General features: G+C 42.0%; 1 protein-coding gene across 1 annotated transcript in view; it reads right to left on the bottom strand.

Moving 5' to 3' along the window:
• Positions 1 to 1,590, bottom strand: part of LOC119310099 — a 5,645-nt gene extending 4,055 nt beyond the window's left edge. Inside the window, exons 1-3 of the mRNA XM_037585946.1 lie at positions 1,461 to 1,590; positions 1,096 to 1,385; positions 721 to 972 (exon numbers count right to left, since the gene is read on the bottom strand). Coding sequence (XP_037441843.1) covers positions 721 to 972; positions 1,096 to 1,385; positions 1,461 to 1,542 — 624 coding nt within the window. The 5' untranslated portion in view covers positions 1,543 to 1,590. The remainder of the gene's footprint in view (positions 1 to 720; positions 973 to 1,095; positions 1,386 to 1,460) is intronic.
• Between the last annotated feature and the right edge of the window lie 10,777 nt (positions 1,591 to 12,367).

Genomic DNA, 12,367 nt, shown 5'->3' with positions numbered 1-12,367 from the left:
GTGGATCTATTTTACTATTGAAAGGAAAAAACTTGTAGAAGGTTAGTACGAATTATTTGTATTTGGTAACAACATGACATGTAAAGCTTTATCTTGGATTGTTGCAAGTCTTACCACCAAATATATATACATCTCTCTAGATATATAGAATTGTTGTATGTATTCATAGTATCAGAAGCAATTGAGACCTATTTATTTTCCTCAAGATGTGTGATTTACTAGTGTCACACGTTACATCTAACCAAGCCACTCTAACTAGCTAGGCTGTAAAATGTAGGTAATTCAAGAATACTAGTGAAGACTGAATACAACGACATTATTAGTAGGGCATCAAGGTATCAACAAAAAAGAATTGCAGTAGCCTAGGATATGAACTCAAGCCCAGACAACATACGTGTTCATGTATTCAAAACAAACATGAATTCATATATACTTGAATATGAAGATGTAAGGCCAGTACAATTCAAATGAAAACACAATTTAGGACAATTTGATTCGGAGATCCATATAACTTATGCAGTAGCAAGATATTATGATGCTTTTAACATCACATATGAACGCTTGAGTGTTATTTCCAAATTTGTTTCACCTAAAGAACAAGATTCAAATTGAGTTCGACAAATTAGATATTGGACATCATAAAGGAAACAACACTTTGAATTTTGTATTTCAGTGCGGAGATATCAAACTGAAATGTGTATATATGCTACTTTTTATTACCGCATCCTCCACTGGTTGACCTGTTCCAGGCAATGGTTGCGCAAGTTTAGCGGCCTTCCTCCGGTGGCTCTTCCCTCTGAGGTGCTCTTGCAGGGCAACCTCACTGGTTGCCGCGATGTCGCACACTGTGCAAGTCAGACCTGGCTTCGGCTTCTTGCTTCCCGTGGCCGCCAAAACAGCAGATGTATCATGTACATCAGGGTTTTTCTGCTTGCCTGGCACAACAGCAGAGACTTCTACTTTCGACCCGGCCTGCACAGATTGAAGAAGAACACATAATTTGGAAAAGTTAGGGGATAAAAAAGAGTTGGAGACCTAGATTCAAAAGGTTGAATCCTCAGAGTAGCAGAAGGTTGAATCCCGAGATTAGCAAACCTCAGGAAAGTACGGCACCACCGTCTTCACCGATGCCACCGTGGGCACCGCCCTATGTTCCGACCCGCCGGCCAGCCCCGTGAGCAAACTGGCACGCTCCTCCATGAGCTCACGGCGGACCTCGGCCTCGAGCGCCATGGCCTCCGCCTCCTCCCGCAGGATCCGTTCCCTTATCCTCTCCTTTGTCGCCCGGCGTTGCAGCTCATCCAGATCTGACGCCAGTGGTGGTGAGATCTCCCCGTGGTACCCAGCATCGTCGCCGCCGATGAGTCCGACATGCACGCGCGTGGCTTAACCAAAGGCAATAAGATCAGTGGAAGAGAGGCATCAAGAGCCAAGAGCCGTCATCAGCGAGGAGACTTTACCTGCAGTCTCGGAGTTGGCCGACATAGCCGCGACCTCCATCGGCGGATAACGCTCGTCGCCAGCGCGGAAGTGGAACTCCATGGTGCGAGTTTTTCTGGATCTGATGTTGTGCCGCTGCGCTTGCGCGAGATAAACGTGAATCGTCGACTATAAACGCTAGCAGATCCCTTAGTGTTGCATCTTACTAGCCAGAGAAAAAAAAATCTGTGACACCAAGTCTCATTTGTTGGGAGTTATACCCACTCCGATGAAAGACACGTGGACGTTACAATCTCAAAGCACACTGGCCTACCTTCCCATTTAGTATTTTTTAATACCATCTCATGTACATCATCTTCTTAGGAAAAAGGAATGATCAAAATAGAAGAGGAAATGGATTCATGAGGGATGCCAGAAATAGAAATAGACAGGTATTTGGGGCTACTGGAGGGAGTATATCATTTGGAGCCAAAGTGAATTTGGCCTTCCGAGGGAAACTTGGTGACATGGAGGTGGAAAAACATGGGGCTCTTCTTAGAGTGACAATGTCCCACTTGTTCATGTACCTGCAGGGGATCTAGTAGAATCTATGACAACCAACAAGAATGAATTGGATGAGGGGATGAGGTCTATAGGGAAGTGATTGGTGCCTTGGCTACCATACAACAAGGCATTGGAGGTGTGATAAAACCCTGGTGATAAGATGTCAATCCCAAATTTGATCAAACAAATAGCCAAGACCAACTGTGATAAATGTGATAACTGGAAAAGAAATATCAAACAATCTTGGGGACTATGGAAGAAGGGGACCAGGATGTGAAAAATAATGAAAATGAACATGAGAAAAAAAACAGGATGAATCTAACCACAGTGATGCTGAGCAGGAACAAACTATGTCGAGTGTGATTGATGGTGTAGGGGTGGAAGGGGTGCACAAGATTCTGGACTCACATGAGTCAATACCTCTTCATAGCTCTCAACCTGCTATTATTGATTCACGGGTGGAGGAGGGTGAAAATGTGATGGAAAATGTCACAGTAGGGAGAGATGAAACACCTACTGCCCCAACAAGAAGGAGCTCAAGGATTGAAGATCAGCATAATGATGCTAAAGACATGAGGAAGAAAGCCGAGACAAGAAAATCTCAACAAGAAGGGGAAGGTATGATAAAATGATGACAACTCTTTTATTGTTTTATCCAATCATGATGGTGTAGTTACGGCTCTTGAATTAGGCGTTGATGTTAATACTTTGCATTTATTAATGTGATTTGGAGATTCTAGGGATAACATTGAGAATAAAATGAGTTGGATAAGAAGAGACAGAAGAGTCATGTCAAGTTTTTAGATTGGGAGAATGAAGACAAATAAATGCAGGAAAATTCCTTTACTGTGATGATATCTAGATCAAACCTCAAAAAGCGGAAGAAGATGGAAAGGATGAAATGAGAAAGGACAAGACAATGCCTGTGAAAAAATGGGGGAATGGTGACCAGGGGAATGGTTAAACAAGGTATGATAAAAGGACCTTCTCATCCTTTGCATGAGGGGGGCTACTAGTAAGAGAGGGGTAAAAGAAAAAAAATACCTATTCTCAATGATAGGCCTTATATGGAACTGTGGGGGGTGTGGGAAAAAAGGGTTGGTCACATATTTGTAGGAAAATATGAGGGATCATGATGTGGATTTTGTAGGGCTCCAGGAAACTATGACAAAAAAATATCCTCCTAGCTTTTTTTAGGAAGATTGACCCTCTTAGTCAATTTTCATGTCATTGGTTACCTACTAACAGGAGATCTGGAGGGATCCTTGGTGGTGTTAAATCTTGTAGATTTAACATCACTTGATCATCTCAAGGGGATTTTATCCAGCTGTTTGATACTGGACTGCTATTCGTTGGGCTATGGTGATAGTGTATGGAGCTGCTCAAGATGAACACAAGCAGGAGTTCCTTACTGAACTAGCTGCAATGTTCTATGGTCAAAGAATCCCTGCGATAATAGGGGTGTTAACCTTTTGAGATCCTCTCAAGAGAAAAATAAGTCTTTCATGGGGGCAAACATGTGGATACATTCAACCCCATTATCAACTTATATGAGTTAAGGTAAATGGACCTAGCAGGAGGTGATTTTACTTGGTCCAGTAATCAATAGAATCCCAACTTGGAGAAATTGTACATAATACTCATGTGCAAAGGGTGGGAACAACTGTTTTCCCTACAAATGTGCATAAACTAACAAGAATTGTTTCTGATCATAATCCTTTGATTATGGATACAATGGAGGAGAAGGAAATAAAAAATATCCTTCAGATTTGAGACTGGGTGGTTGCGGAGGGAGGTTTCATGGGGATAGTGGAACAAATATCGAGTGAACCCATTTGTGCGAACGACAGTTTGGAGGTAATGCAGAAAAAATTAAAGGAAGTTAGCATCTATTTGAAAGGGTGGGGTAAAAATAGAAGGGGGCACACACTGAGAGCAAAAGCTAAATGGGTTGATGAGTTGAAAGATCTAGAAGAGCTGGAAGAGATCCAAACTCTAACAAGAGAGCAGATGGAGAGAAGAAGGTCTATACAAAGCTCCTTGTGTAATCTATTGGAAGAAGAAGAATATTGGCAAAAAAGATCAAGTGAGGACTGGTTATTGAAAGGGGATAATTACGCTGGATACTTCCATAGAATTGCTAATGGGAGAAAAAGGAGGAAGAAAATCTTTTTCTTAAAGCATGGGGACATAATGATTCAAGGGACTGGGCTCTGGTTGACCATGCTACTACTTATTATAAGAAATTCTTTAGTCTTGCTGAAGCGTTTAAATGTTGTCTCAGAGAAGATGTGTGGACAGATGCCAAGAAATTAACATAGAGGATAGGGCTAAGTTATCTAGACCTTTCTGTGAAGAGGAGATGAAAGCGGTGATTGATGGAATTAAAAAGAATAAAGCTAACGGTGTGATAGGTTCCCTATTGAATTCTACTAGGCTTGTTCGGATATTGTGAAATATGATATCGTGATGTGTTTCCATGACTTCTATGAAGGGAGATTAGATTTATATCAGATAAAATTTGGAGTGATTACCTTGCTACCAAAAGGAGCCGATGCTGACACAACACAAAAATTTAAGCCTATATGTCTTTTGGCTGCCAGTGTTCTTCAAGATGTTCCCTAAAGCATTGGGTGATAGAGTCAAACCATATATGAAAAAGCTCATATAAATAAGTCAGAATGCTTTCATTAGGGGGAGAAATATTATGGATGGGGTGATGTCCTTACATGAAGTTGTTCATGACGTTAAGGTGAAGAAACAATAGGGGGTAGTGCTGAAGCTGGATTTTGAGAAGGCATATGATAAAGTTAAATTGGGAATTCCTCTTCCAGTGCTCAAAAGATAGGGGACTCAATGAAAAATGGATGGAATGGGTTCTCAACTATGGTGAAAGGGGGAAATCTCAATGTAAAAATAAATGATTGTGTAGGGATTTTTTGGCAATTATAAATGGGTGAGGCAGGGGGGCCCTGTCTCCTTTCCTCTTTAATATAGTTGCAACCTATTTGCAAGGAATGGTCCAAAAGGCTCAGGAGAATGGGAAGATAACTAGTTTTATTCCTCATATGATTGATAAGGGGGTTCCATCCTAAAATATGTTGATCATACCATCATCCTGTTGCAAGATAAGATGGAGGATGTGAGGAACCTGAAGTTATTGCTTTATCTATTTGAGCAAATGTCTATGTTGAAAACTAACTTCCAAAAAAGTGAAGTGATTATGGTTATACATGATGATCTAAAGCAAAAAAGGTATGCTGAGACACTGAATTGCAAAGAAGGGAAATGACTCATTAAATATCTGGGTGTGCCTGTATTTGGTAGCAGACTGCATGTGGAAGACTGGATACCTATAGAAGAGTGCATGTATTATAAATTGGAATGATGGGAAGCAGGTGACCTATCTCTTGGGGGTAGAGTGATTAGGACTGGTGCTTGCTTGACCAACATGCTTGTATTTGGCTTCTCTATGTACAAATTCCCCTAAACAAATTTGGGGAGGATGGAAAAAGCAATCGGGAAGTTCTTTTGGCAAGGAAGCAGTGTCAAGAAGAAATATCATCTGGTGAAGTGGAGTATGGTCTGTAGAATAAAAAGGAAAGGGGGTTTGGGGATTAAAAATCTAGAAAAGTTCAACATCAGCCTGTTGTGCAAATGGTGGTGGAACTTGAAAGCAAGGAGGGGCTTTGGTAGGAGATTGTTAGGAAAAAAATATAAGATCTCCCAAAGAATTAGATAGGTTAAATTCACTACCAGAGATTCCCCATATTGGATTGATTTCTTGAAGATTAGAGATATATATTTGAGAGGGAGAAGTATGAAGGTGGTCAGTGGAAAACAAACAGACTTCTGGAACGATAGAAGGATTAGTAGTGGTGTCCTAAGATGCCAATTTGCTAATCTTTATGGTGTGTTGATAACACACAAGTATAGTGGAGCGCGACAGTCTTTGAGGGTAGTATTTCACCTGTGGCACCCCGGCTCAGAGGAACCAAAACACCCCATATTCCAGCCCAGAGATCAAGTCTTCTGGAATACGACACTAATTGGAATAGAATAAATCAGCTCTCTATTGCAAATAACATGGGTACAAGGGTTCATGTATTACAAAGGATTACATCGGCATGATGACACTACGCTTGCTAATGCATCTCTATGCTATCAGTGGAACAAGTTGTGGAAGCGGAATAACATCTAGCAGCGGAAAAACGATGACGGCGGTGAACTCCACTCCGAGGGACTCTGGCTAGGATGCAATCCTAGCTCACAAACTCGGGATCCTCGACAAGCAATCAATCATTGCAAGGCCTGCAATCTGGCATGACATGCCAGGTGAGTACTTTGAATGTACTCGCAAGCTCACAACAACCAAAACAATCAAGACAAACAACAACATGGCATTTACAGGTTAAAAATTGATGAACATGATACCATTAGAACAACATGAGCATGGCATGTACATAATTCATGATATTAACATGATGATACTAAAACCTATCATACAGAGGGGGGTCGGTGTTTAAGGTCTCATGGAACAACTTACTTTGCTCGGAGGTTATATCATAACCACCATAAATATCAATCTTACTTACCACCATGGTCATCACGCGATCACCATATTATCAACCAAGATCACTATCCACGATACCATCATGATCCACACATGATCACATAAAGATCAACCAAATTCTTTCCTCATAGAACTAGGTTTGTTTGTTATACAAATTATTATTACTATTGACCCATAGTGTGACCTACTACAAAATGGGCCCATAACCGAGGGCGCGGCTATCGATAGACTATACCTCTACAGAGGTTAGTACACTCTATCCACACCATGGAATTCATGGCCTCGTGCTCCCATTTGAGTGGACCAACGACATTCCGGCAAAACCAATCTATTGCATGACACTCTCCCGGCCACTCCGACAAACTCCCCTTTGGGCTAAGTCATGGGTGGCCCCGATGCCAACTACTGACATCCACCACTTTCGTGGCCGACCACCGTCGTGGCCAAACTAAAATAAAAATGTCTCAAACAGGGACAAAGGCACCTAAAACAACTCGGGCACACAAGGCTTATGGCCGCCTACCTAATCAGTGTAGCACACACACATAACCTTTCCTAGTTGGAGGCACTGACAAGAGGCATGACAATAGACCGAATTAGGTCCCCCCAATAAGGCAAGTGTGGCTGCACTGGTCAACTTGATTTGATAGCACTATGACCCAACCAATAGATTTGTTCAAGTTTGATTACTGTCTGGTTAAACTTGAATGATGATGAGCTGAGTCATAACAAAATAACTTGATAAAATGACAATGCATATGAGCATGATAACAACCTAGACAAGGATGGGTAACCATTTAACATATGAAGCAACAATATTAAACCATTTAGGCTATTGGATGCAAATGAGCATGACATAGTGATGATCATGAATATCACATGTATTAGCATACAAACGATAACTATTCATGTGAGCATATCATTATCACTAGCAAATGAAATAGTTACAAGGATGAAACATGACAATAATGACATTAGCATTTAATCATTTAACTAGGTAGATACAAATACACCATGAGAATAAGCATGGATTCACAAGCATATAAAACATCCACAAAATGTTAACATGCACAAAGTATTTAAATATTCAATTGGAAAACCATGGCTACTTCAAGGCCATCATGCAAGTGGCTATTGTGGCTTGCCTGGGGATGAAGGATTCATCGGGAAGAAGTACGGTCTCCTTGTGGAAAGATTTACCGGAAAAATTTCCCTCTCGACGGAGCTGATTAAGGGGCAAGGGCAAAATGGCCATTTTTAGATTATGAAAACATAATGAAAATGGCACCAACAGAACAGGCTCGATGAATAGAGAACGTGGGATTTGGAATCACCTGATTCGGAGTTATGGTTGCAAAGATACGGCCGTTCGTTCTTTAGGCAGAAAAATAAAAAAAACGGTCCATTTCTACGATTAACGGACGAACATCCACAATATAAGGGTTTTGGCCGTTGACCGAATAAAGAAAATGTACTTATGGAAATACGCTTTCCTGCATAGAAGACGTATTTTAGCTCTATGCGGCAGGGAAATATGCTTTCAACTATAGAAAACGCAAACCACAAAGTACGCCTTCACTTATCCACATCACCGGGTCAGCTGAATCAACGCGTGAGGCCAACGTGCGGGACCCATTGGCAGGGGAGTTGTCATCTTCAACCATGTGCTCGCCCACGGGACAGAGAGCAGCCGCGTGCTCCGATGGCGACCTCCGGCGGCCCGGCCACTCTGGCCGAGCTCTTGCCACCGGGTGCTCAGTGGAATGAGGCGCACCCGCCTAGAGGGCACACGCTCGCCGGTGAGCCCATGAACAAGGAGGGCCTTGGCCGTGCTGTAGAGTGGCGTCGACCGATGATGGGAAACATGTCACAAGGCACTGGAGGAAGAAAGGGGCTGCGGGGCGAGATCTATGGTGAAGGTGGAGGTCTTTGGTGGTGGCAGAGTGGAGAGGGAGGGCTCCGCTCGCTTGAATTTTAGCCGGCAGGGGCAGTGGCCCATGGTGGCTGTGGCGAGCAAGGAAAAACTCTAGAGACGAATGGAGGGGTCGGGGAGGCGTCGAGGGGAGTGGAGAGGCTGATTGAGTATTAGTAGGGCCTCGGGGATGGCTTACATAGCCGGGCCGACAATGCCGTGGACGCGTGGCTGCGGCTCTGGCACGACCGTGTATGCGTGCGCTCGGGGGCAGGCTTGGACAGCGACATGAGAGAGCCAAAGGAGTGCCAGGGGAGCAGGGAGAGCAGCCGCGGGAGGGGCGAAGTCCGGTCGGCCACAATGTCACGGGCAGTGTTGTCGTGGCGCACTAGGGAGGAAAGAGGAGGGGGAGAGGGGTCCAGAGCAAGCGCATGGCTGCCACGAAGCTCTGGGACATGATGGGGCGCCCGAGAATGACGAGCAGAGGAGGGGTCGGAGCTAAACGATGCTCTAGGCATGGCTAAAATGAGCAGAGCGCGCGTCTGGCATGCCAGACTACGTGGTCACCGCGTGCGCCGACACATGTACGGTGACTAAGCGTGTTCGACCGTGTCAAGCATGTAATCCATCCCAAATGGGACCTCTATGAAGTGATGGCTCAAAGAAAGATACTCCATGTTGATGGGATGCATTAGCTAAAGTTTCTGTAGCAAACTTGGGCCAGATGATGAGGTAAAAAGGAATGGGTAAATAGGTAAACAAGATGCCATAGAGGTTTAGGGTATGAAGGACTATAATCCTGTGAAATTTGAGATGATTTGGACCAATATTTAATATAGTTGTTTCACAACTACCAATCTGATCCAGAAAATGGAATTGGATGATGCACTCAAATGGAGTGTTGGATTGAGCTGAAATTTTGTGGAGAGGAGTTATTTGGGCATATGAAGGTACTATAATAATTTCATACTATTTGGATTAATAAAAATGGTACTTCCTACACAATGCTCTTCTTTGGACAGAATCTTGGGAAAATATTGAGAATTAATGGCTAGATGAAATGAGCTCAAATTTAGTGGAGAGGGGTTATATAGGTATGAGGATGCTCTGGTAAATTTTCAGAAGTTATGGAGCAATATAAAATATAGTTGCTTCACAATCTAAAAATATGACCAGAATCAGAGATTGGATGGTGTGCTCACCATGAGCATGCAATATTGAATATTTTACGTATCCAAGGTCCATATGGTCCAAAGGAATTTATAGATTTTTGTGGGAAATTCGAGAAAGGCAGAAATATTGGTTGCTCCATAACCTAGGGCAGATATGGTTATTTTTTTAATAGGAAACAGAATATTCCCAATAAAAATAATTTGGGTTTGGGCTAAGATGGAAATGACATGGTCTTGGATGGATTTGGGGATGACAAGACACTTGGGGAAGTAAGAAGAGATGATCTTCCCAAGCTTCAAGACCACAAAGCCACATAAAAGGAATTCCAAATAAAAATCTCAAAGAAATACAAAAGAAAAAGAAAGGGACAAAACCAGGATGTTACATCACCCAAATTTATTGATTCAACACAAGCAGAGACAAAGAATATTTGCAAGTATTAGCAGTTGATTTTTCAATTCAACCACACCGGAGAACTAAATATTTGCAGCAAAGTGTATAGTAGCACACTAGAATGATAGTTTGATACGAGCAGTAACATTAAAAATGGTAGTGGTAACAGTAACGATGGCAGTTTTGTAGTGATTGTAGCAGCAACAACAACGAAAGTAACTTAGCAAAGATCAATATGCGAAAAGCATAGACATTGGATCCTGATGGATATTTGTGTTGGATGACATTCATCATATATAACCGTCACAACCTAGAGCCATACACAATAGCTCCAATTCATCAATGTAATGTAGGTGTGTATTCCGTATAGAGTCATACGTGCTTATAATAAGAACTTGCATGACATCTTTTGTCCTACCCTCCCGTGGCAGTAGGGTCTGTAAGGAAATCTAAGGGATATTAAGGCCTCCTTTTAGTATAGAACGGGAACAAAGCATCAACACATGGTAAATACATGAACTCCTCATAGTATCGTAATCACCAGAAAGAATCCCAATCATTGTCACCTTGGGGTATATGCGGATCATAACACGTAATAGGTGCATACAACTTGCAAGATAGGACCAATAACTCAAATATATCCAGATCTAAAATCATGGCACTCGGGCCCTAGTGACAAGCCTTAATCATAGCAAAGTCATAGCAATATCAATCTTAGAACATAGTGAATACTAGGGATCAAGCCCTAACAAATTGACTCGATTACATGACAAATCTCATCCAACTCCATCACTGTCTAGCAAGCCTACGAAGGAATTACTCAATCCCGATGGGGAGCATCATGAAATTGGCGAAGAACAAGGATTGGTGATGATGATGGCTATGAACCCTCCCTCTTCGGAGACCTGAATGGACTCTAGATCAGCCCTCCCGATGAAGAACAGGAGGTCGCGGTGGCTCCGTATCATAAAACGCGATGAAACTTCTTCTCTTATTTTTTTCTCTCGTGAAGACGATATTTATAGACTAGAGATTAGGGTCAGCGGAGCCACGTGGGTCCCACAAGGTAACACGGCGCGCCCATGGTGGTGGCCGCGCCCTGTTGTCTTGTGGGCAACTGGTGGCCCTCCTCTAGTGGATCTTCGCTCCAGCATTTTTTATATATTTCGTCAAAAAACTCAAAAAGTTTCATCCAATTCTGAGAACTTTTATTTCTACACAAGAAACAACACCATGGTAGTTCTGCTAAAAATGGCATCAGTCTGGGTTAGTTTCATTCAAATCATGCAAATTAGAGTCCAAAACAAGAGCAAAAGTGTATGGAAAAGTAGATACGACGAAGACATGTCATGTGTGTATGGAACAAAATGTCTGTGTGATAGATATGACTGGCAAAAGCTGTAATTTTAATTTTAGAAGACGACTTTCTGCAGACCAGATGATCTAGTTGAATAGATTGAGAAGAATCCTGCTACAGGTGTCTATTGATGATGTAGGAGAGGAAGTTCCAATTTGGGAAAGGAATAGTAAAGGAAAGTTCACTTCTAAATCGACTTATGATCATCTCTTTGAGAGATATCTTGATAGATCGTTTAAACATTTATGGAAAGCCAAAATTCCTCCAAAAAACAAATTTTGGCTATGGCTAATCTGGCATAATGCAATAGCCATGATAGATAACATGCTAGAAAGGAAATGGGTGGGTGATCATCTGTGTAGTTTCTTCCCTGATAATAAAGATATAAACCATCTTTTCTTTGGTTGCTCTGCAGCCAAGTATGTATGGAGTGTTTTTTGTAAATGCATGGGGACAGTAGCTGAATGAAATATGCCCTAGAGGCAATAATAAAGTTGTTATTTTATATTTTCTTATTCATGATAAATGTTTATTATTCATGCTAGAATTGTATTGATCGGAAACTTAAATACATGTGTGAATACATAAACAAATACCATGTCCCTAGTAAGCCTCTACTAGACTAGCTCATTGATCCAAGATGGTTAAAGTTTCCTAACCATGGACATGTGTTGTCATTTGATAACGGGATCACATCATTAGGAGAATGATGTGATGGACACGACCCGTCCGTTAGCTTAGCATATTGATCGTTCAGTTTATTGCTATTGCTTTCTTTATGTCCAATACATATTCCTTCGACTATGAGATTATGCAACTCTCGAATACCGGAGGAATACTTTGTGTGCTATCAAACGTCACAACGTAACTGGGTGATCATAAAGATGCTCTACAGGTATCTCTAGGCCCTCTCGGTAATACACATCATAAGCTTGCAAGCAAATGACTAAGGAGTTAGTCATGAGGTGATGTATTA

This window comes from Triticum dicoccoides, chromosome 1B (genome assembly GCF_002162155.2).
Source record: "Triticum dicoccoides isolate Atlit2015 ecotype Zavitan chromosome 1B, WEW_v2.0, whole genome shotgun sequence".
NCBI classification, from domain to species: Eukaryota; Viridiplantae; Streptophyta; class Magnoliopsida; order Poales; family Poaceae; genus Triticum; species Triticum dicoccoides.
This window is presented reverse-complemented; position numbering and strand designations above follow the sequence as displayed.